Source organism: Triturus cristatus, chromosome 11 (assembly GCF_964204655.1).
Source record: "Triturus cristatus chromosome 11, aTriCri1.1, whole genome shotgun sequence".
Taxonomy (NCBI): Eukaryota; Metazoa; Chordata; class Amphibia; order Caudata; family Salamandridae; genus Triturus; species Triturus cristatus.
The window spans coordinates 227,991,332-228,018,032 of NC_140594.1; the positions used below are offsets into that span (position 1 = coordinate 227,991,332).

Here is a 26,701-nt window from a genome sequence, read left to right on the forward strand (position 1 = left end):
TCTCCTTCAGCACGACGCAGTCCCCACGATTTAGCCAAGGGACCAGGCGGTCGCACCAACGAACCAACAATCCAGCAAATCGACTCTCCACACCAACAGCCACCAACAGCGATAATGAATAACACCCCTTCTAAATTTCCCCTTTTATACTCTTTTTCTCCTTACTTTTGGGACAATGTGCAACAATTTTAGGGGTAGAAAGTGTTCTGATTGGCTAAACCCTCTGAAAATTGTAAGTCTTTTCAATATTCCAATGTTTGACTGTTTCCCATGAGACCGGGCATGACACCTTCTCAATTGTATTCTTTTCGTAGTTTCACAGGCGAACGTTCTGCAGTAACAACATGGAAACCTTCTTGTACAGGTCGTATATTGTCCCCTCAGTCATTCACACTAGTCTGGGTCTTGGCAGTCCTCCACGTTCCTATCCTTGACAAGGAACATTTTGTTTCTCATCGGAGGTCGCTTGGAGATCTTCAGAGCCATCCGAGTCTGCGCAGTAGACCATGCGTTCACATGCCGGTGGCCACTTCCGAACTCCATGTAAAGTACTGCGGCCTAGTAGGCCCGAATGCCAACTTAAGCAAAAACAAACATAACAGTAATTAATATATGGAAATGAAGATACTAATGTTTAAACCCGCACTAATCCCAATATATATTAGTATTTTCCAGCTTGTAGCAACATTTAAAGCAATAATGCTCACCATTCTGCAGCACTGGAGGCACAAACCATCACAAAAGCAACATAAATCATGCAATTCTCTATTTCAACACATCCTACAGTTAGTTTGCGTACCACAGTTAATCATTTAATTATTAGCCATGCAATTAGCATTTTAGTCCCACGTGTATCTCGTGTTTATTAAGGTGCAATTGTTGGTTAATTATACCACTTCGCTCAATTAGTACGAGTTAATATTTAGAATGATTACGTAATTAATATTTCATGCAAAAATAGAGGAGGTATACAAAATTTTGCTTTACCTGCTCCATCACACTCTCAAGGCCCTCTAGGGTCAGAGTGCTTTACACAGGACAGATTTCGATGCATACACAGGGGCAGTAGAGCAAATTTTCTTAGTCATCGTAACAGACTTTATAAACACTATAAAGGCAAGGATGCAATGCTTGTATATCAGTACACTGGGGGAAATGATAATACTGATAAGTCTTTTAAGTGGATTTAAGATGATTAGAGTAAGCGCTATTTAACACAAGTTATACAAATATGAGTCCATTCAGCATGTTTGAAATCCAGAGAAGCAGTAAGAGCAAGGCGAAATGGCGGTGAGCAGAGAGGAAGTAGTTTGAATAGCAGATGGGAATGAGTTCCACTTTGATCGCACAGCCAGAGAAAGATTGGTTGGAGGTGTGTTTTTTGTTGAACGCCAATGTTGCTGATAATAGCAAATCAGAACTGCAGGGTTGTTGAGAAGCACCAGGGATCTTTACTTTTTTCAACCAAATATTTAGATTTGCATGTATTGTCCACAAACTTTTTTTATAAACCCTTTTTTCAAACATTTGCATCATTACATTTAAAGCGGAAAAGTAGAGGACATTTGCAAATTGTTCAATTTCAATTGCATTTCAGGTTTTGAAGATAAGGTCACATGTAATCAACTGTACTTATTTTTCATATCATACATTTCTTAATCGGTGTCAGAAACAGGACAATGAGACCCTCCTCCTTCCTGCCCCAATCCCCACCCCTTCTCTTACATCTTAGTGGATGTCTCCGGAACCGCTAAAATGTTTCCATGATCTCCACACCTTTGCCCACTTCTGGGGCATCCTCGCCCTTTATATATCACTTGTTCTGCATTTTGGTTCCAATCCAGATCTGATAAACATTGTCATATTGCAGGAGGGTCTGCGCTGCCCCATGCTCTGGCTATGTTTCTTTTCACAACCCCTAGGGGAAGGGCCACCCGTATTTGGTGATACTTTGGTCGGGGGGTGTCCCCGATTATATTCAGTAGTATTTCTTTTGGGTTCGTTTGGATGGTGTGTGATATGATTTGAGTTATTATGTCGGGGACTCTTTTCCAGAATGTTTAGATAAGTGCACATTCCCAGAAAGTGGCCTCTTGGTCACATCCTTGTAAACATAGTGGTGTAGACGTTTTCCCTATTTTAAAGAGAAGGGTGTAGGAATAATAGGAGCTGTGAAGGATTCGTAACTGGATCAGAGTGAACCCAGTCCTAATAGCTATTTCACTCGGTCCCTGTAGTGCCTCAGTCCCTTCTTCATCATTGATATCTCCTACGTTTTCTGCCCATTCTTGACGTGGGGGTGTTATCACTTCCGGGGAATTATGTAACAGTTCCTTATATGTCCGGGAAATGCATTTATTAGTGATGTGGGTCTGGCATTGCGTCCCCTTCACTTATGTGTCGCCGCAACGTGTGGCCTAATTGGAAGTACCTGTACTGTTCTTTCTCTGATAGCTCATGTTCTCTTGCAAGGTCTGTGAAGGATATGATCGCCTGTCCTCTCCAAAGGTCTTCTAGGTGTTCTATTCCTAGTGTATCCCAATGTTGGATGCCCCTCAGTCCTCTCACTTCCTTTAGTATGTCACTGAACCACAGGGTAGTCCTTCCTGTCAGCTTATTGTGCCAACCCAGGGAACAGTGTGCCTGCCACCATGCCCTGACCACTGATTCTGTATGCTCAGGGATGTTTTTCTTTTTTTTTCCCTCTGATATAGGATCAATTCGTAGTTTCTGTTACCCATCACTTGTCCGTCCACTCTATATTCGGGCTCCTGTTGGTCTACAAATACCCAATCATTAATTACTATTAGTTGTGTTACCTATTAATATAGTCAGAATCTCCAAACCCCCATCGTACACTCCCCTCTGTAGTTTTCGCAAAACTATGTGGGGTGCCGCTCCCTGCCATAGTAGCTGCTGCACCTCCTGTTCTATCCTGCGAAATAGCTCCGGGGGAACTCTGAACGGTGTGTTCTGACCCATGTAAATAAAACATGGGTCATCATTTTGGAAAGTGCGTCTCTTCCCGACAAGGTGAGTGGCAGCGTACACCAATGGGTCACATCATTGTGCAGTCTCTCCAACTGTGGATGAAGGTTTAATCTGAGGAATGTTTGTGGGTCCCTAGTAATATGGATTCCCAGTTAATGGAATCTGTCTTTCATAATTGGGGCTTCACAGTCTGATGGGAGTTGGGGGGTGGGGGTTCCCCCTCCGAAAGCGGGAAGATAAGTGATTTAGCCCAGTTTATCCTGTATCCTGAATGACTTCTGAAGTCCTAGAAGATTTGAAGCAATCTGCTCACTGATTGGTATGGGTGGGTAACATATAGGAGGATGTCATCTGCATAAAGAGATATGCGCTCCTACCATCCTCCAGACATAGGGATCCCCCTGGTCAATTTGTTCCCTCTGACCCATGCTGCTAGGGGCTCCAGTGCTAGTGCAAATATTAATGGGGAGAGAGGACAGCCCTGACTGGTTCCCCTGCCCAGCTGGAATACTTGGGAAGTTGTACCATTTACTTGTACCTGGGCTAGAGGTTCCTGGTATAGTACCTGAACCCATTTGCTGAAATTCGGCCGAGAGCCCATCCATGGCATAATGCCCGACTGGACCAGAATAATTATTTTTGTAACGACTCCCCTAAGCCTTGTCACTAGGATTTTTGTAAGCACCTTTGGTTCCACGTTCAGGAAGGATATCGGGCGATATGAGCTACACTGGGATGGGGGGTTTCCCTGTCTTATGAATGGTAACTGTTGTGGAAACTCTCTGATTCCTCTGCAGTTTTCCTTCCTCTCTGGCTTTTAAAACATTGCCAACATCGGTTTCGCCACTACCGTTGCTCATTGCATATATTTTGAATAGTTCAGGGGGGAAACCATTCGGTCCTACCGCTTTCCTTGCCTGCAGTCCCCTTATCGCGCCCACTACTTCTTCTATTTAGTCAGATTCTAGTCCTTCCCGATCTTCTTGTGTCTATGTCTGTAGGTCTAGGGATTGTAAGAGCTTAGTGCTGTCTTATGCTGTTTCCGGGGCAGAGGGGGCTTATAGAGTCTCATAGTAGGAGGCAAAGGTCTCCCCTATTTCCGGATTCGCTCTATAGGTCTCTCCATTGTTATGTCTAATTTCCAGAACCCATGCTTTTTCCCTCTAGCCAGGCCAGGAGTTTGCCAGCCTTATCCCCCAAATCGTATAACCGAAGTTGAGTCGCCAGGGTGTGTGCTCTCGCTCTATTCCCTGCCAAGGCATGGAACGCATCTTGTTTTAGCCGCAACTGATGGGACAGTGTCCTCGATCGATCCTCCCCAACCCGTTGCTCTAGCGCCAGGACCTCCCTTTCCAGGCCCTTAATTTCTTGTTTCTCCTCCTTCCATTTCCCCCGATAAGGGCCATGACCTTGCCCTCAGCTCTGCTTTATATGCTTCCAACAGTGTACATGGAGAGCTAACTGTCCCTTGGTTTTCCTTGAAGGATTGGGATGTGCCCTCTCTAATTTTTTCTTTTATTTCCCTCTCTTGGATATCCCCAACATCTATTCTGAGAATCGGTGGTCTGTGCATCTGGGGGCCTTGGAAATGCACTGCCAGTGGTGAATGATCCGAAATGCCCCTTGCGTAGATCGTTACATCTCGGAAACGATTGGCTGAGGTCATATGTGTCAGCAGGTAGTCGAGTCGGGTGTAACAATTATGTGCCGGGGAGAAGTGCGTGAATTGACTGGCTACAGGGTTGTGTTGTCTCCATAAATCAACCAATCCCATGGCCTCTTTAAGACTGAGAATACTCCTTTTTTCCCGGTCGGGCCCACCCCACTCAACTTATCTAGGGATGCTTCCATTAGGGAATTCACATCACCCCCCAATACCAGTGTGCCAGTTGGCAAGGCCTAGGTTTGACAAAGTTCCTGCATGAAGTCTAGGTGGGATATAGAGGGAGCACAGGTTCAGAGTTTCACCCTCCCATGTGCCCGTCACTGCCACAAATCTCCCGTGTGGGTTGTTCCAAGTGCATTGTACTGTGTAAGGGATTGATTTCTTGAGTAGTATGTCTACCTCTTGTGAGTCTGCCGTAAAATCTGCGTGGACATGTAAAGTGTATCCAAACCGATCTAGGGCTTTATAACTGGTGCCTCTAAGGTGTGTCTCCTGGAGCAATATAGCATCAGGAGCCTGTCGCCGAATATGTTGTAGGACCAAGGTGCGTTTAATCGTATGGCCCAGTCCGTTGACATTCCAAGACCATATATGAAGTTTCCTTCTTTTTGTTTGCGGTTCATCATACTGTGTGGAGTGTTTTCGTTGGGCCGCTTCTCGTATGTGACAATGTTGCCCTGTCTACTGTAACCTGAATTTGGAAATCATACTGATAATTCCCCCGCCTCAATCTCACTATTCTGCTGTGATGCATTAGTAGTCAAAACATAAAAACTTGTTTGAACAACATTCCCTACCCCCCACCCTGTGACCCTGCTTAGCGAGCTAAAACATGCCCACCCCCCAACCTTGAGAGTGCCTGTTGCCCAGTATAAACTCCAATATTTCTAAATGTAAGGGTGGGCTACACACCAGCCCAAGACTTGTCTTCCTAAATTAACCAACATTAACAACTCCTGTAGTTAGGATCTTAGTGCAGCAACTTCCATTATTCGCCGATCCCACCTCTCCCCACCTCAGAAGACTTAGACTCCGAGGTTCTATAAATTTGCGGAGAGGCCGACGCATTACATGTTTGGTTGTATCACTGAGGTTACAGCTTAATTGACATTATCAAACAAGAGTTCTCACGTTGCTGGTCCTTCGGTCAATGACTGGCTGCTCTCATGCTGATCTTCATCTCGACCAGCCCTGTCCTCCTCAGGTCTCCGGGTCTCTTTATTGCTTGGTCCCTTTCAATGCACTGGCCTCCAGCCTTCTACCGACTCCCAGGCCATCTCTGGGGTGTCAAAAGGCCATGTTTTGCTCTCACTGATTAACTTTAGTATGGCTGGATAAAGCATCGGAGGGCTCTTTTCAGTGCCTCAAAGCTTCGTCTTTGCTTTTGAACTTGCAAGGTAAAGTCTGGAAAGAATCTTATAATCGCATTGTCTATGTGGAGGTCGACGTGGGTACGCGCCGCCTGAAGGATCGCATCCCGATCTCTGTAGTTGAATATTCTTGCTATGATTGTTCATGGTGGGGCGCCTGGCCTGGTTCGAGGACCCGGCGCCTTGTATGCACGCTCTATTGTGAAGAATTTAGAGTGCCTTTTGGGACATAGCGTGTTGAGGATCAGTTCCTCCAAGAACAGGTCGATGCTGAGCCCCTCCGTTCTCTCTGGGACTCCAACTACCCTGATGTTATCACGTCTTGACCTACCTGCCTGGACGGCCACTTTCTTACTTCCTTAACGCCACTCAGCCCGTGATTCCGGAGGGGTCAAGTATGTTCCGCCTATCCCTTCATGTCTTTCGGGTCATGTTCACCGTTGCCGCATCGGATGATGTCTGATTTTAGGAGGTTATGTTTCGGGCGACTTCGAAGCTTCCTTAGTGTGCGAGCATGGCTGGCGGTTAGCCACGCCCCTGCATTGTCCACAAACTTAGGCACTTTCACCGATTTTATAGGTAGATCTATCTTTGATAGGAAGCCAGCTCAATGAGTAAGGGACTGGAGTAATAAGCTTGGGATGTCCAACATCGGACATCAGATGGGTGGCTGCGTGCAGTGAGGCTTCAAGTGGTACCAAGTGAATGTTGGGATTGCCAGAACGAATTGTGTATCCATAATCTAATCTGAATAGGACCAAGGCTTGGGTTACATATTTTAAATCTTGTACAAGAAAGAGTGATTTGATCCCCTTGTTAGCCTAAGCTGATTGTATTCTTAACCATGGTGTTGATGTGTTTGTGAAGATTGAGCGTCTCATTTACAAATTTTTGGATCAGGACAGCCCTACGTCAAAAGAAAAAGGTAGGAATGTGCTGTATCTGATAAGACACAACATATTCCTCTCCTGTTCACATCGCATAATTGGCTGCCATGTGCTAACACATGCACCCTTGCACCAAGGTTGTGGGAATTATTGTTTTTATGCAGGAAGGGACACCTTCCTGCTCAAAAACAATCAGTGGAGGTGATTTCCTCCTTCTATGTGTACTGCTGAATTCAGCACACATAGAAAAGGGAAACAACTAGGAGAAATTAAGTTATTTCCCCTCGTTGTGCCTCTCCTGGGGAGGCCTAGACTTTTGACGCATTCCCAGGTTTACAGAACAGTGTAAATCTGAGAATGTGTCAAATGGCATGGGTGTTATGTGGGAACACCAGCCATAACGCCAATGGCATGCCTCCTCATCGCAGTGTGAGGCAACGCAAGAACTTGCACTGCGTTGCCTCACACCATAGCTACAAGGCCATGAAAAGCCACTCAGGGTGGCTATACGTCGCCTTGTAGGTATGGCACTGCACTGTGCGCCGCGGAAATGTCAGTGAAGGTGACATTCATGTGGCGCACAGGGGCTTGTTAAATAAGCCCTTGAGTTTATTACAAGAATGAAACCTAGTAATTTGGCATTTTCAGTGATAATCTGAGAACATTTTAGGATATTGATGGACTCCAGACATTGTTGCTGTCTGATAGAGGATGGGTGTAGTGAGACAAGAAGGAGTTTGGTGTTGTTTGAATTGAACTTGAGGTTGTTCAGTGTTGTCCACGACGCCATATTGCCCAGAGTTAAGATAGCACCTTGGGAGGAAACCTCCAAACATTACTGGGATTTTTCAGGGTGTTGATGGTAAGATATGGAGAATTATTTTATGACATGACCTAAGAGATTTAAAATAACAGGAGCTAAGATGGAACATTGTGGACACCTTGAGAAATTGCTACCGAGTTGAACACGGACTTGCTAAATGACAATCCTTTTGACTTTAATGTTAAAGAAATTGGAAAATTCTTTATATTTCTTGTAGAGATCGGCTATGTTAGGAAGAGGTATATGTTTGGTGATAGTCTTGGCTAACTCAAAAAGCTTGGCTGGTCTGTTCTTATCTTGGTGTATTTGAGTTTTGACAGCCTAAGATTTCACTTGAAAAGTTTTGTTTTAAGTGATCTTCTGTCAGTACTGATGCTTTCCATATTAGTTCTCTCTAAGCATGTTAAGTCAGCCTAATGTATTTTGTTTATTAATTTAGATAATTTTTATACCAGGGAGCAGATCCTTTTGATTATACTCTGGTTAGGGGGGAGGCAAGAGTGTTCAGGATATCTGTTGTGTAATTGTTAAAGATATTTGTAGCTTTATTCTCATCTTTGCTTTTTTTTTTTTAAACTCTTTTTATTAAATCCGCTCGTAAGACCTTACAGTTTAAGAAACATATATGCATGTACATCATTAAATTGCTTCGTAACATCGGTGTCCCCCGGAGGGGTAAGGATAGTTCCGCCGCCCGGGATCCAAAAGGAACAGAATCACAACAGCAGACGTCACCAGGAGCCAGGCTTAAACATACATAGGAGGCTAAGCATCCATTTCCTTTTGGGTGAAGCTAAGGTGCAGGTCCCATACCTCACTATGTCATTCTGTATTTATGCCATGATGCCCCTTTATTCTCATCTTGATCATTAATGGGTGAAGAAAGACCAGGACAATATATGACAAATTGAAAATGCAGCACTGGAGTCCAAGCAAGGTGAGTGAAATCCCAGTATCAACAAAACCTGATGGTAAGGTTCTGTGGACCAAACAGGAGGCAGTTCTAATCTTTTTTTATGTTACATGTGCATGTAAACTAGGGGGAGGGGGAGTTCTAAAATCTCAGGGGACAGAATGAAATACATTTTGCAAGGACATGATTCTTCAATAGGGCTGGCGTCTTCAGAACAATTGTCTCTGACCTCTCCAAAGATCAAAGACCCTCCCAGATGTTCAGTTTTCGCAGATAATGAAGAGAGCTAGTGAGGTGGATTTTATGAACCAAGCATGTCTTTTTGTAAATGCATCTTGCGTGAATAGGCGGCTTATTATAGGGTGATGAAAAGGACGTGATGTGATATAAACAAAAGCTGCCTGAGAGATTATTAAATTTTTACCTGCATTAGTCTAATGTGTATGTATGAAAGGGGCAAATTACGAAACCATGATTAATGAAGATTAACAGTATGATGAGAAATATTTTGGGGAATTAGTGAGCCAGCTGCACGACCAGTCCACCAAAGTCTTGGGACCTCTCTAGGGTCCCCATCAGGTTAATTCCCCCATTTTTACCTGAGGGGGCATAATAGGGCCAGCACCACTGGCCCTGAAGAGACCCATTCTGGTTGTGTGGGGTCAGCTGCAGTTACATCTCTAAAGTCCATCCTTACAGTGGCATCAGGTGGGTTCTCTTTCCAATTGGATATTCTTTTGCCATCAAAGCTTCCAGCAATATTGTCATCTCATCAGTCTCCACCTTGTGCAAAGGTTTTTAAGTGGGGTGGAAACTTCTAGATGCAAGGTACCCCTGGTCAGTCCTAGTGCATAAAAAAAGCAATGGATGGAGCGCTTGAATTAATGTTAACCAAATTGTCATCTTAGTTTTGACCCAGCCATAGGCTAAAATCAGTCTTGCCTCTTCTCCTGTAGAAACAGCCCTGCACGAACTGCCAGGCCAGGTCCTGCCTGAACTGGAACACAAGCAACCCAAGACCAACTCCTCCCCCCCCTCAAAGCCCCCCTGCCCTCCTATTTGGGTCTCTTCAGTCAGGCAGGAAATGAAAAAAGACTATATGCTCCTGCCGCTGCAGGACCCGAAATGAATGTTGCCAGCTCCCGAAGCAGCCGAGGAAACCTAAGTGCGAGAGAGCCGGGCATAATAAATGACTGACAGAGAATACTGCATTGACCCAAAGACCACGCATCCTACTTTAGTGCCTGTTTGTGTCAGCCCCCTTGGGGGACATTTTTATGATGCTGTGTAAGTCCTCTAAATTAGCGCACCTATTGGTCTGACTCCTCCAATGCTCTGGAACTTTGTTCAGTCACTGCCTGAGACACGTTTTCTGCTTGAAAAAAATGGGTTACAAAAATCCTACTATGAGAACAAATACACAGTCTTGCTCCAATGCCTTCCTAACTTGCTTAGGCTTGTTGTAGTTAACTGCCATGCTTACAGCTTTTCATTCATAATAAGGCGCTTCGTTCAAATCGTACCGTAGTGGTACAACCTATGTCAAAAATTGCCTGTGACTGTCTCCCTGCTTTTGTGTACTGAGCTCCACAATTCCTTTTAAGCTCGTAAATAACCTTGTCAGCAGATTAAACATTTAACATGCACTAACTTGCTTCACTCTCACCGAAAACCTTACAAGCACCAGGAATTATAATTTCTCCTACGAAGAGAACCTGAAAATGTCTTTCTAAATGGTGCCTATGACCCCATGAGAGCAAAGCCTGGACTTGTGTGGCAACCAAGTTTTCTATACAGTGGGGGATGGGATATTGTTTAGCTCCAGTAGATATGAAATGCTGCATTTTTATTATAGCATCTTGCATGTCTTATGTGTTCATAGTAAAGAAAAAAAAGTTCGGAACTAGTAAATGTAAGTATAACAGGCATACTAGCTTAGTTTGTAACCAGTTGTAAAGTTGTGTGTGACTAGTTCAACTTCATAGTAAAGTATTTAACTGCAAAGTTTTTGTGAGTATACATATCACTTAGTGCAGTGGTTCTTGACGTGTTGACTTCTTCTCTGGACTCCCACGTTATCATTACTGCAATCCAGGGACCTCCACTTAATGATCATGGAGTCAGGAGACGCCATAGAGCCATTCTTGGAATCTGGGGACCCCCACTGGGTCTATATTGGAATCTGTGGACCCCTGTCAAAGCGATTCAGATGATTTTCTAACCGTAAAACAATACACAGAAACATGCGATCATTAAACAAAAACACAAACGATGAATTATTGTATTTAATTTAAAAAACAATGGAAAATAAATCTCGATTTTAATTTTATTGGGAGGGTTGGACCTTTATTAAATTCAATTAAGGCCACCCATCGTCCGTACTATATTCTGTTTGATGCCCCTTCACCCCTCATGCAAATAATGGGGAGAGGATGTGGTCTCAAGGCCAGACTGTCGACTTTGGAGCTGGGAAACCAAGGCTCGAGCCTCGGGTCGACTCCACATCCTGTGATTCTGGGCAAATCACTTAATCTCTCAGTGCCTATCCCAAAAATAAATGAATGTGTTACCCCCCCCCCAAAAAATGAATGTGTCCTTGTGTAACGTAACTGGTGCTCATGTAAAGCGCTCCAATACCGTGGGGTCGAGTTCGCGTTATATAAATACGCAAAGAAAATGATAATACGAAGGATACCTACTTAATTCTAAGTGTTTAAGTCACATTTACAGAACGTTTTAAAACGTTTAATTTTACATTTTGCTCATTTATTTATATTAATCTTAATAACCTATTCACCTTATTTAATTTTCTGAGCAGTCACGGACCCCTTAATTTCGGACCACAGGTTACAAAACACTGACTTAATGGGTTTATTTCACAAAATTGGACTGCTAATTCTGCAAGCACAGGTTCATTTTCTGTATAGCGAACTCAGTTCAGTACCTTGCCCTGAGTGTGGGGTGGATGTTGGAGCTGGCAGTATAAGTGAATGAGTCTACTGGACCCTGGCTCTCCATGAATATTAAAGCATAATGAGTGTGCCCAATGCTTTAGTATCCATTAACACCCATGAGCCATTAGGACAGAGACACGAGTCCACCCACGTCAGCATGTCCATATTCCTCTCCGCTCATTGGTGTGGAGCACACTTCCCCAAAAGGGCTCTGAAGGGCCTCCTAGGCAAATATCAATTATTTCAATCCTAAAGTTCATCTAAGAATAGGAATAAAATGATGTACACCAACATGTACAGACTGTGCCTACAAGAGTAAGCAATGGCGACAGGGTATGCATATTCATAGTATTATCATAGGAGTGACCAAGAGCGGAACACTTTTGTGGAGTGTATAAAGGGTTCTGCTACACAATTTATGCATCTGTGCAATATGTTCGAATCATAAAAGTGAATTCATTTAAATGTTTGCTAAAGTAGGTCTAGCTAGAATGTTGTCATTGGACTGAAAAGAAATATGCTGTGCAAATGCAGTTGACACCGACCATGCAGAGCCCGGTTGGCGATTCTCAAAATTTAGCGAGTCACATGTTACACTATTCCATGCAGCTAACTAGGCACAAGACTGCAATCTCTGAGTACACTACATATATGTTCGTAGTGCATTTGATGCATAAATTATGCTTAAGTCACACATTTTTAAACTGGGTTTATGCATAAATGTAACGTGATTTCTAAAATTAATTCTTTATGAACTTACTTTTGTGGTTTGACTCCTTGGTATCTGTGGAACGGTCAAACGTATGTAATTGTTTTACTGGTAAAAGTGTTTTACTTCAGATTTTTAATTCGCAATTTTCTTTTAATGAACAGGTAAAGCAGATTATGGAAGAAGCAGTAACTAGGAAATTTGTTCACGAAGATAGCAGCCACATCATTTCTTTCTGTGGTAGGTCATTTAATTTTCAAGGGTGCACAATAATGTTAAGGTAGAGCAATGTTTTGTATTTATAATTAAAGCCTTAATTGGCAATTTTGATCATTTTTTTTTTATAATCCGCTGTGATGTGTGTGAAGTATCACTAATATTTGCCCCGATCTTTTCTTTAAAATGTCACATTTGGTACAATTAAAATATAGACCTACTCTACACGTTCTCTTCAACAAAGTGTAATTAATGTTGTGCTTAACTATTATATTGTGTTCATGCAATAGTCTGTCAGTTGTTAACACTATTTTGACATTTCTGCTTGTTAAACCATGCTTTTGAACACATATTTTTAAAAGAGGGTCCTGTGTAAGATTTTTGAATTTTGAATTTTTTTTTTTTAAGTTAAAAACATTTCAGTACATTAATTTCTTATAAAGGACAAGGAAGCCAGTAACTAAACACAGCCGTCTGAATCATTGAGATCAGCATATAGAAAGAAAGCACATTCAGCATTTTTGCAATCCAGAATGTGGCGCAGTGCCTTATTATGGCGTCAATAACCTACCTGTTTTTTCTAATTGTAAAGCTGGAGCCTTGTTGGAAGGAAAGTAATTTACTATATAGTTTTGGTGTTCCCTGTATATATAAAGAATATTATTTGTTCTGCTTATTTATTTTAGGAGTTACTAATTACAGCTAACATTACATGTTATCTCTATTAATACTGGAATGAGAACATTTTAAAGCTATGGATTTTATAGAGATTACTATTGTAAATTCTGCCACATGTTATTATGAAAAACAATTACCAGAACTTTCAGTTCTACAGAAAAAGGTGATTCATATTGTAAAATAAATATAATGTAAACATGGAAAGTTAGCGCTGATCGGCTAAGGTAAGGTGTAGTCCTAGAATTGCAGAGGGAGCATAGAGTAACCTTTAGGTTATTGAAAACTGATAAAAATATCAAGACTGAAATCACATTTCGAGTTGCATTCACCGTCGTAGCCCTCTGTGAAATCATGACTTGCAGCTTACATTTAATGTGCATTACTTTTAGTATTCTTATTTATTTTAGTCAGAATATAAAAATTGTTCTACCAGAGTAATGTCTCTGGAGAATTTGTCGTATTTTTACATATTCCATGTGCCTCTCTCCTAATTTATCAACCTTTCAAGTTGCCTAGCGTCCCTTGCTTAGCAAGTGTTGTAGTGAGTCATGGGGTATATGTGGGTATGTCTCAGCCTACTAGACAAGGCCACTTAATCACTCCACCATGATGTCTCGAATCTCATTCCCATCCTATGAAGAAATGCCCATGATGCAACAGATTTCATATGTGCTTTGTTTTTCTAGGTGCAAGGGTGTGTAGTCATTCAGCTCACTCTAAGATTGTGCTAACACATTTGTTAAAAAAACCCTTTCTAAAATATGGGTTGAAGCTATTTGAAAGATTCTTTTTTTAAATATAAACGAATGTACACAATTTATTGATGTACAAATGAAACATATTGTATACATTAGTATGTGAATGTAGCCAGTCTGGGCAAGAATATCGGGTTAATCAAAGTGAGACACACATCTTGACCAAATATGGCACTATTAGTAAAGACCTTAGTTCCTTTTACGGAACTAAATGATTGTTTTTTAGGGATATTTACTTGGAGATCAACAGATTTGCTACAGTGTAGTCAAAAACAACTATGACTGCAATTAAAAAACTACAAATAAGATCTTCTTTTCACATTTTCATATTTCTAAACTAGACCCTGTATATGGTAAGAGTTCTGTGGAAAAGAGTAGCTCAAACAAAAGCCATATTGACATTCAGGAGCACTTCCACATTATCAGACTAGCTAGACGAGTTTACACCTGTCTTGCATCCTTTCCAGTTAATGTATATACAAATTATTTTCCTCTGACAATAATTAATGTGTCCCTTATTTATATGAAACTTATGCATATATTGTCACTGTTTCACATCAATCATTATCTTTGAGAACTTCACTTTGCATCACTATATGAGTTTGCAGGAATTAATCGCAGGAGCTGACTGAGGACAGCCTGAACTGTAGGGCATTGTTTTGGTTGTCTTATTTCTCAAGCTGTTAACCTCCTCATTTAACATATTATGAAAGTGCTCTTGTTCTCTCAGCTACATGGCAAATTTATATCCAGATTCTCGATCTCTCACATCTTGAGCACTCCCCATTGCAATCTCTCGAAATCTCTTCAACTGTTTTTCACCCCTGTTAGGTGCCTTAACTATTGTAGGTCTCCAGTATTACATTTGAAGATTGTTATCTGGCTCTTCTCTGAAGCACAACTGATCTAAAGTGTGGATAAATCACTTACCTTTTCACTGCAGGCACTCAAAAACTCAATGCAAATTAAAACTTTCAAACACTTTAATGCAGGAAAGTACGGAAAAAAACAGCATTACTGTATTTTTGCTGGTTTGCAACATAACTTCTCAACCTGAAGGTATAAACTTCGCCCTAACTTCACATCGACCAACAGCACTCCAGCGTTCTGAAAAGAAACTTCTCTCTTCATCATGTAGGATTCACTTTGCATGGCCAAAGTTCAGAATTTATATGGAACAAAAACAAATGGTTAAGTCCTGGTTTTGTCTTGTACAAGTATTAATACTTCTATTTAAATTAGAACTGCCCTTAATTATTAAGTATTTTTTTCATTAGTTTTATAAACTAGCTTACAAATTCGATTTTTTGTATGAACATTTATAGTCTTTCCACACTCATAAGTAATGTACCAGATGCAAGATTTACTGATTTTAGAACATTGTCTTTTAAGCCCTAGAGAATTTTTCATAATAAGTGCTATCTTTATGATGAACAACAGAGATTAGGAAATATACCAGATATGTTTTGTAACTTTGATGGTTACGAAACTGAATAAAGTATCTTTTGATTACCAGGTATCGAGCATGTATAACCAATCATAGTAAAGATAGCTTTGAGTTGGGTATTTTTTTATGAGACCATTCACTGTCAAAACTCTATGGACTCTTTGGCAGTAACACTTTACAAAACAAAACAATGAAATAATGTCTTTTCATAACTGTAACTAGCAGCTGTCAATTTACAAGTACAGCAAGTTCCAACCCACATCCTTATGTTGTATATATTTGAAGTATTTATAATAACTGTTACAATAGCACAGTCATTTAGTATTCAACGTTCTGCCATACTATAGTCCTACTTCAAACCAATAGCTTCAGCAGCATTACTGTTTCTTTGGTTAAAGGTCATAGGTTGTTGGGTCTTGACTAGATCTTCTATTTATGGTGGTGGCCTACAATTTTTACTGTGGTTAGTCTATATTTGTGGTTTAGGTAAGGCACCAGTTTACTAAGCTGAAGTTAAGAGGATGTACTGGTAGATGGAGGAATTATAATGTAGCAAAGACCGACCAAGAAACTATCAGTTTGTGGCTTTTTATGCTGTAAAATCTGGTATTATTCAGTATCCTGAGCTGTCACCACTTTACAACTATATCTGTATATAAAGCACCTGTTAAGGTGTGGCAGAGAAAGACTACATTATGATGCGTGTAGAGCAAATTACGCTGCAAGGAAAAGCACATTGTATCGCATATTATGGGTTTCAGTGCAAATTGCATGGCACATAGTATGGCAATATTGTCTTTTTGTCTAATTTGACATGTGAACACACTGATTTAAAACAGGACTAAATGCTTTAAAAATACAAATGTTTCTTATGATAAAAATGTTACACATTGAGCAGATCATATTCAAAATGTCTTGAATGAAAGTACAGGAACAATATTAACCTTGTTCTTTCTACCCCACAGACTTAAATAGTTTGTGTAAACCATATCCAGAGTTGCAGTCAACAGAAAATAATCTTCCATGCACATGTCATCTATTAAAAGTGTGTCACTTTAATTCTCCATGTCCTAGTTGAGTTGTCGCTCTACATTGTGTTCACAGTAAAGAACCTCTGCAACCATCCCTTCCCATTAAGAAAAAGTTTGTCAGAACAGTATAATACATTTCATATTTCTTCTAGAAGTGTATCGTTAGCATTGTATTCAGTACAAAAGCCCTTAAAAAGATACAACATATCTGTAATTCTATTAAACTGGAGTGCTTCCACGAAAGACCTCATGCTTTGAGAATAGTGCTTGAAGTAACTGCTGCACAGCCAACATTATATTTAATGTAAACAAGAATTGCTAATATTAATGACTAAAATATTGGAATGTTGAGAGTTCCATTTAAGGCAATAGACTGGTTTAGAGCTTATAGTGGCTGGTATAAGTCTTCTGCTCCAGCATTCCAATATGTGTCTTTCTGTTACTTCTTTTTTAATTGACAACACTCTACCCTCAGTGGGTGGAATTTTCTAATAGCCTTATAACCCTTGTGCCTTGGGCAATAATGGATGGCAAAGGCTCCCTCCCTCAACATAGGCCTGAGCCACTGGCCTATAACTCTGGTTCGTGGACTTTGACAACTAATATAACCCTTGGCAGCTGACTATATTAAAACATTAGACTGTTGAGAGCTCCATGGAAGACTGACAATACAGTGTCTCAGGACATATAATGGCTGATATAGGCCAACTGCTCCAACATTTCAATAGTTATCTTTCTGTTTTTCTTTTTTTTTTAAATAGAAGACAAACCTCGATGGGTGGAATGTTCTAATATCATTATGGCCCTCCTGCCTTGGCCTATACTGGTTGTTGACTTTCTCCCTCTTTAATGCCTTCCCTGTTGCTTGGGCATATAACTAGGGGGTAGTGTCTTTTTAATCACGATTATAGCTGTAAGCGTCCAGCTGTAATAAAACATTTTCATGACAAGAAATCGCCAAGCACCTGGATACCCTATCAGGTGGTTAGTTGCACTTTATGAACCCTGATTCATTGAATATCCACGCCATCTAAAATATTTAAGTGTTTTGGGAGGTGTTTAGCTGATCTTCACAAAATTATTAATACTAGAAATTAACCTTTGAAAAATGTCAGGAACAGGGTTACAAAGGGGCAGCTTTTTAATAACATCGATCCATTTGAACTAAAAATATTGTTTTTGTTAAAATGTGCAAATTATGCAGCCGTTGGTGAGTTACGTCACAAGTGCAAGAACTTCATATTTAATGTGAAGCAAACAGTAGATTGTTGTCCTGCAATGTTGTGTTTTAAAAAAATAATAAACTGAATGTTTTTTTTAAACAAAAGCCACAGTGTTACGTAGCCATGCTGCAATGGGGTTTTTAATGTGTTTCTTTAATGGAAGTTGTTAGATCTGGCATATTTTGCGTGTTTCCTCAATCTTTTTGCTTACTGCTTCCTGTATTTAATGGTACACTGGACTTTGTTTTGCTCGTTTAGTGCCTCTGTGCACTTTCTCACTTCTTAGGTAGGCCCAGTGTACCTCCCTAGGCAGTTTGCAGTGTATGTGAAAGGTAGGATATGTCCTGGTGTGTGTGACATTCCCTTATAGTGAAATACTGCCAATTTCGTTTTTCACTATTGCAAGGTTATCTGCCCCATAGGCTAGCATGGGAGTTGCTTTTTAACATCTTACAAGCATAACTTTCCACTGGGACGAGATAAAGAAATGCAGTTTAGGCTCTCTGAACTGAAGGAAGATGTTTTTTACATTGTGTGTTTGAAAATGACACTTTTAAAAAGTAAAAGACACACAATTGATGGACGGAATGCAGAACAAATCAAAACATTCATTTTAGAAAGTAGGAATTTTCTTGTTTAACCATTCTGTGTGCCTCTGCTTGTTTGTGTATTGACTATCTGGTTTCGGAGTGATGGGGGCTGTGGATGTGCATTCACTGTAGACAGTCACAAATGGGGGGTGGGGGGAGGGGGGGTTGAGATGTGTCCTGCCTTTCCTGGATAACTTATAGTTGGGCTGAATAGTCCTGGTCTGTATTTAGTGTGGTGGGAGGAGTTTTCACTAGCACCTGAATAGGCAGTGTCTCCTCTGCACAATGCTGTCTCCACCTCCTGTAGTGGAGCTGGACTAGAAAGGATAGAACTTGGTTGGACTGGGCTCAGAGACCCTTGCCACAAACCGAACAAAGAGAAAATGTGGTATAAATATTGTGGCCCTGACCCCAGGACTTTAGAACTCTTTTGGTTCAAGGAAACTGCCAAGAGGAACAGCTGGAGAAGCTGTTAGGAGGAACAGCCATTTTTCTCTGTGCTTTGCTGTTGGCCTGCAGCGACGGCTTCTGTCTAGGGCAGAGAAAAGATTGGGCTGAACTTTCTGCAACTTCTTTGTTTGAGTTTCTCCAAGGGCTTGAGGTAGAACGTGCCCCTGTTCAAAAAGTCTCAGGAACAGCAAAGACTTCAAGTTCATATGCTAACAGCACTGGGAACTGACGCCATCAACAATTCTCTGCCAGTTTTGTGTCCTAAAGGCACTGCAGAGGGCACCGCCGCTCTTCGCACTGCAACCCTGGTCTCACTGATGACACCGCCTGATGCCGCCACCGAGCCACTGCTTGCACCATGACCTGTAGGCACCGCACTTCATACCGCCTTGCTTCACACTGCTGTCCTGATATCCCCGACCACTACGCTCCACACCGACATCGATGCTGCGGCTTTCACTGTGGTTTGAGGGCATCGCTCGGAAGTTACACGACGCACTGCCTGTCCCACACCACCACCTTGGCCTGCCGGCGCTATCGACTCCAGTTAGTCAGCCGATGATAACCCTTACACAACGACCACATCGCTGCCTTCACCATGACCTGCTAGCACAGCAGCAAGCACCGCACAACCCACTGCACCACCCACTGCAGCCCTGGTCTCACTGACGCCTCTGGACGACTGTCACCGAGCCACTGCTTGCACAGCAAACTGAGGGCACTGCATGCCGCACCACTGTGCTTTGCACCGAAGCCTCGACGCCCGTTGATGCCAGTGCTCCTGACTTCAACCGCACGGAGTTCGATTTGCAACACACATGACTTTAAGGACTTGACGACTCCTGCACCGACACCTGCCGATACCGGCTCTTCGAGGCTCATCACAAGGCCACCGACGCCCTGCATTTCTAAAGGTACTGTTTGCGGGCCTTCCTGACACCGTAGCTGGCCCGCGGCGCTGCGGTCAGCCAGAACTGTTTGGATTTGTTGTTCACGACACCATGATAGCCCCAGATGGAGCTATTGACTTCAAGGAACTGTATTATAAGTCTATTTTTGCTTATTGATATTTCTATGAATTGTATGGTGGATTTTTATCGTTTTTGGTCTTGTTTGCACAGATAAAATATTGCATATTTTTCTAAAACTGGTTTGGTGTCCTGTTGTAGTATTTTCACTGTATTACTGCTGGTTATATGCAAATGCTCTATACACTGCATCTGAGATGAGCCTGACTACTTGTGCCAAGCTACCAGGGGAGTGAGCGGGGTTATTTTAGAAGTATATCACCCTTATCCTGACTAGGAAGAAGGGTCTCTACTTGGACAGGGTAACAACCTGCCAACTAGAGACCCCGATTTTTAACAGAAATATTATTTGTTCCCTGTGAATATGGCATATAGAGAATTGTAATCTGCATATTAACTGGCTACTTTGTTATTTGCAGTAACTCTTCATGCAAATTTATGCTGAACACACTTTTTCCATAATCCTGCTACTACGTGGGGTTAATGACCTACAGAATACATTATTAATTCGTTTTCAAAGCTACCTAGCTCATCTGTCCTCGAATATTATAAAACCAGATTTCGCTGGCAAATAGGGCTGGAATATTGAAATTGAAAATAAGGGGATGTATAAAGATTCTTTAGATACTCAGTTCAAATCTTTACTATTTTCTGTATTGTACGCAGTTCCAGTAGTCGTCAAATGTATTTAGTGTGTGCTGTTCGAATTTGATATAATGGAATGTGACTTGAATGCAGGATTGAAGGACTGGTTCGCAGAAACCCTTTTCCTATTTTGAATGAAGATGAACATTTCAAGCAAAAGAATGCAATGTCAGAATTTGCAGTTCCTCAGGAAGCTAGGAATGAGCAAATGTATCATTATTTGAACACATTATCCGTATCGGTGGATAAGTATTTCATGCATTTTGGTGCAGTGCAGCGAAGGATAACAACATTTGACCAGCAGGCAAAACTAATCGTGAGCACTGCTGCCTGGAATAGAATACAATAGAGCCCAGGCCAGGGAGGCAGCCTGGGGCTGAATTCAGATGGTGCGCTGCTGCTTCAGTGCTTGACAATGGCCACTAGACTTGGAGTTTCAGCTTTACTATCAACTAAAGTTATTTATTTTTGACAATCAAGGAACCTTTCCTTAAAAACAACCATATACATCGATGCTGTGGGTGATGGTGAAAACGTACATGGTGGTTTCTTATTGGTGATGCACACGTGACAATAGCATTCAAAGTGCGCATCTAAAATCACGGGCCATTAAAAAGTTTGCAAACAATGTGAATAGGGTTCGCGGTTCAATCTTTAATTGTCAAAAATAAATATTTTGTTTAAAATAATTCTGGATCTATAGGTCTATGGGCCGTTGTTTTGCAGTATAACGTTTACCCAAGGTCTCAGACGACTCTCAGGTTCCCTTTTTACGCAGAACTCTGTGTTTAACAGCAATAAGAAAGGCACCACAATACTCAGATGTGCATCTATGAAGTTCAAAGCAACAAACAGGTTGCTTATGTAACCATTCTGTCCGCCAAGTTTGCAGTCACTGCTTTATCATCCCTACAGCAACCTTGTTCTCTCCCTAGCTCAAATTTTAATATTTTAAATCAAAATAGTTATATTCCATGCACGGCCTCACTGTTCATTGTCTAATTGTAGAACCTAGAAATCATCAAATGTGGGCATCCTTAGTGTGTTGTATCCGCTAGAAAATGCCTCTTTTTGCCACGTTCACCATTGTTGGTCTGCACATCTGGTATTTTGGCTTTTTTGCTGCTCAAGCCCAGCCACAAGCAGTCTTTATAAAGAATACGTGTTTGTATTTCCAAATTTTCCAAACTGTTACTTCTGAAAGACAGCTGTCACAGGTCTCCTGTGAAACTGTACAGAATGAACAGAATATTTATTCCACCTCCTTATATCTTCTGCTATATCAAATGGAATGTGATATTCGATTTGTAACTTTTGATTAGTGCATGTCTTGAAATCCAGATTCACTGAATACATGTAACTGTGGCTGAATAGACCAAAGGTGAAGTTAAATCCATGAGATATGAAATATTTTCTGGCTGAGCTCAGCTTCAGTGCTTTCCACTGATCTACACTTTTCTCTAATCGGAAGATAATTCGGAAAGAATAAGTGGAGCGATACCCTGCAGGTGTCTGGGCCAATGGTTAGCTGTGAGGGGTAGATTCTCTTTTAATCTCAGGGGCTGAATTAAGAGGTCGGGTGGAGGTAAAAGGCAGTGAAGAATTGCTTTGCTGATAAAAGGTTGAATGATTTGAATTTTTGGGGGATGCAAAACTGGGAGCCCTGCTGCAAAGGATGTATGCATGACTGGAAGTGCATTACTTTGCTTACAAACTGGGATTAGAAAGCTTAACAAGTGATAGGCTAGCTCACATCACCTATAGCTCCTTCACCAATTCAGTGAGAGATCTGCCTGTACCAAAAGAGGTTATACAAAAACAGGGCAACCCAGTATTCCCACAGGGAGCTCAGTAAATCAGTTACAACTAACAATGTTCCTGGAAGACTTTTTCATATATTTCATTTTAGTTGGTCAAAGGATAGGGTGACCAGACATCGTATATTTCCCCGAACAGTCCCGGTGGCCCGATACTTTTCTTAAATTTAGGTAAATGTCTCGTTTTTTGGGACAAATGTCGGGTCATTCTGCAAAGCGGAATTGAAACTTATAAGCTTCATTTACAGGCGCCACTGAAGCCTAAAAGTAATTTATCTGTTTCTGTCGGGCAGGCAGCACAGGAGGGGGATGGTGGCAGACTTCTAGTAGAGGGGAGACAGGGTGGGTAGGAGGGCAGGAGTATCTCAGGGTTGAGAAGGTCCATATATATACATACATACACACACACAGACACACATACATTTACAAGCCTATTGGGCGTGTGTATATGTGCACATATTTACAAGCCTATGCAAAAAACGGGACAGTTCAGATATAAGAAGTAAGACTTAAGGCTTTAGTCCTACTTATATGCCTGGCTGGTCCCTGTTTTTGCTTCTCAAAATATGGTCACCCTATCAAAGGATCTAATAGTTTATCAAAAGAACTAAAAAACACTCGCATCAAAAAGCGAACTGTTATATACAAAATGTATTGCATAGAAACACATGCATCATTAAATATATGTGCATCAGTCGAATCAATGAAAACAACACTGATGCCTCTTATAAGTAAGATCCAACATAAATACAGTTCTTATGTTGTTAATCCCAGGGTCTTCAAGGGGTGTAGACTCCTCTTAACTTTCATAGGTTCACAATCCCAATCAAGTGTCCATTTTTTGCATTTTGTTTCTGGACTCAACTGCAATTAATGGCATCAATATATTTAAGGAGGAGGAACCCTCGAAGGGGATTATTGGTGCAGCTTTTCTCTTCACATGCTTGTCATGTAGAAACTAAGGCTGCTCCTGGTAGGTTGTGCCCAATTTTTAAGCAAGCAGTACAAGCTTGTGTTGCAGTGCATGTTTTCGGTCATGCTTGTGGGTCGAGGTATATTTTTTTAATATTTGCATCCACTTTTGATATATTGATTTATAATGTAAATGGCTTGTGTTAAATGTTTCTCTTTAGGGTTATCATAGTCCTTAATTGAAGTGTATTGTTATGTATTTGGTAGAGTCTTGCACGATTTTCAGTAAAAAGGGTCAATCTGCATTCTGTTCTCAGTTGTCTCCGTTTTGTCTTGTTGCAAGGATTACACTCTGTTTTAATGTTAAAGGGGATGAATGCCCCCTGTTTGCAAGGTGGCGAGGGTAGTAGCTTCTCCTGTTGTCATGTTTCAACAGTGCAGTGGTTGAAGTATACCCAGTTGTATTGTTAGTAGTGCAAGGATCCCATGGTGTCAGATGGGTCCTGTGTGGATATGGAGTCAAGAGGGGTGGGCACCTATTCAGTCTGTCTTAGCATTTGTGTGTATGATTGATTTTCTGTATATTTATATTGTATGAAATGGTCTCGTTTTTGAGGGAGTATTTTTATTTAAGTCTTTAGCCTCGTTACTTGATTTTCTGTCCCATCGTTCTGGCTAACTGGCTTGGTTGCTTTTTTTGGTGCTACTATACTTAGTTTGTGTGTAGGCTTGGTGATTGGGGGGCAACAACAAGTGTTGTGTGGTTCAGCTTTATGTTAGTGGGTCTTGAATGTTGTCAGGAGTATGCTGTGCGTACTAGTTTAGCTCTGCTTCTGTGTGGGTGCTGGAGCCTTCCATGTGTGGTTATGTCTTTAGATTGTTTTCAAGCTTGTGCATTTTTGTCTATTTTTCTGTTGGTTTCATTGCAAAAGGAGGAGATGTGCGGTGTCCTGTCACTCCGTTCTCCCCATGATGTCATGGAACATCTGTAGAAAGTTATTTCGGCATCTGTCAGCTTAAATTACATTAGGCTAAGCATTTGTTAATATCTGCTCCTGGTGGGATCTGTCCATCTATACTTGTGCACCATAGACCAGCTCCCAGACAAAGAAGAGTTACTGCCAGATTGGAGGAGCGCAGTGACCGCCACAGAATCCCGACTTCTGCTTACCTCTGGGCTGGGACCGCATGCCTGGAGACTCTGGACCGCTATCCCAATGAGTGTGGTTAAGACTGATTACTAGGCCGTCAGACCCTGAGGGAACTTGTTCTAATTGGCATGCTCAGGCGTGGGGACACGTTGACTTTAGCAAAGCCATTATAGAACTTCTAACTCTTGAACTCACTAGTGGGATCTAGTTTGGAAGTCGCAATGTGGTTGGGGAATAACCATTATCCATAGACTGTGAAGTGGAACTGGAAAGCTAACACGAGCAACCCTAGTGGGGCCACCTTAAGAAGACCTTGTATATTACTGCAATGTGTTTATTCTACTTTGTGTTAGTAGATAAATACTCCTTTTTATATAAAAGTAAGTATTTGACTGGACAGTCAGTTCAGTTCAAAAGTAAAGTTTATTTGGACTAAATGGTCCTTCAACATTTAAAATCTTCATAAATACCACTCATAAAATCACAGTTATTTAAAAAGCAAGCATCATCATAAAAATTCATATAAATAAAATCATTAATCATTCCCTCAATCCACAACGTGCACAGTATCATATGGTAAAACTGGTATTTTAGTTCTATTCACCTGTAAGGGTTTCTTTAACTTTTTGCATGAACTTCCCCATTGCGCACGCTATACTAAATTTCTCATTTCAGTTAAAAGATCTACGGCTTGTATCCAATTGTTATTACCATACTTTTTAAAAATAGTTCGTTAGATCTCTTTCCGACTTTCTAAAAACTTCTGACAAGCCAATAAAATATGTAAAATATCACACGTTGTTCCCATGGTACAGACACATTTCCCCTTGCTATCAATCATTGCCCTTTTTACCCCGTTGTTAGCAAAGCAAGGGTTAACGCCTATTCTCAGCCTTAGTACTTCTCTTCTTAGCCAGCGACAGGGTAATCTATCTATATAAGGGAAGTATTGTTCATTTTGCCACAAGGTAGCCATACAGCATACATATATTTTCCCCAGGCGGTAATCTTGGTGCTGGGCTCGAGAAATTCCTTTCTCCAAGGTCCCAAGCTCCCTCTTGTCAAACTCGATGTGCAAAGTCAAGGGGCGCAGCTTGAGCCTCATCATACTACTAGCCCTGCAAATAGTTTTCCTTATCCCTTTTGCCCACAATAGCTCGCTCTTCACTACCTCATTTCTGCAACATTGCGAAATTTTATATTCTTCACCCATTCCCAGGCGCTGCCAGAATCAGAATAGGGCTTTGAAGGCCATTATACCCCAAGAGGTGGTTCCAGTTTCTAGTCTCACTGCCTGGACCATTGAGTATTTAGGCAGTGACAATACATTTTTCAGGGTTTTTCCGTCCTCGGTGTCCCATCTATTTTTGCCACTCAGGTATAGCAGTTCCGCTCCATATAGGAATTGTGGCGGTACCATGGCAGTGTAAGCTTTTAAAACGGGTCCATCCGATTTTTTTCGCCATAGAATCCATTGAATGTTTTTAGTCCGCTTACTGGAGCTGATGTCCTCAGTTTTAGTGCATCGAGATGGGTATGCCAGTTCAGACTTTTCTGGAACCACATCCCCAGGTACCTATACTCACCTACCTTTTCCAACTTCGTAGGGCCCAGAAACCAGTTAAACGCAATTTTCCTTCTTCCAAAGCTTAAAATCTTTGTTTCATCCATGTTAACAACAAGGTTTTTAAAACCACAATATTTGTTAAACCTATTCAGCTTTCTTTGCAGACCGATCTCTGTTTGATCTATTATTACCAGATCGTTCGCATATATTTAACATGAAATATGTTTCCCATGTAGCTTTGGGCTAGCCCCCCTTTCATTGCCTAAAACTGAAGGAAGGTCTGCAATAAATAAAGAAAAGAGTAATGGGGCCAATACACACCCCAGTCTCAGCCCGTTTCCAATTTGGATTTTCTGAGATAAGCACCCCTCTAAATCCAAAATTATCAGTGCCCAGTTATAAGAGTGTAGTGCTTGTATTAACCTTAGCAAATCCCTTGCGATAGTATATCCAATCAGCGTCTCCCACAGCGTCTCCCGGTCCACTAAATCGAATGCTGCGCGGAAGTCCACAAAGCAGCAGAACAACCTTCCTCTCTGCTCGATATACTTCCACGCCATGGACCAGAGCGCAAAACAGTGGTCAACAGTTGAGTGCCCCTCCTTGAACCCCCTGTTCTGGGGGCACGACCTGATTTACTTCTGCCCAGTCCTTAAGTCTTTCCAAGATTACATTGGCAAATACCTTTTTTCCTATAACTAAAAGATTAATTAATCTGTAGTTCTTTGGGGCTTTTGTGTCTCCTTTATTGTGGATGGGTCTTATGATTGCTCCTCTCCAGTTTTCTGGTATAATGCCTGTATTGAGTATTCCCAGGAACATTTTTGAGAAAAACTCAGCCCACCACTCAGGCCTAATTTTCAATAGCCTTTCAAATC

The 26,701-nt window shown here is 41.4% G+C and overlaps 1 protein-coding gene across 2 annotated transcripts in view; it reads left to right on the forward strand.

Annotated features, from left to right (window-relative positions):
* SGSM1 (small G protein signaling modulator 1) overlaps positions 1 to 26,701 on the forward strand; it is a 1,300,548-nt gene that overhangs the window by 251,706 nt on the left and 1,022,141 nt on the right. For both annotated transcript variants that reach the window (XM_085636109.1, XM_085636110.1), the window contains exon 3: positions 12,478 to 12,553. In XM_085636109.1, coding sequence (XP_085492235.1) covers positions 12,478 to 12,553 — 76 coding nt within the window. The remainder of the gene's footprint in view (positions 1 to 12,477; positions 12,554 to 26,701) is intronic.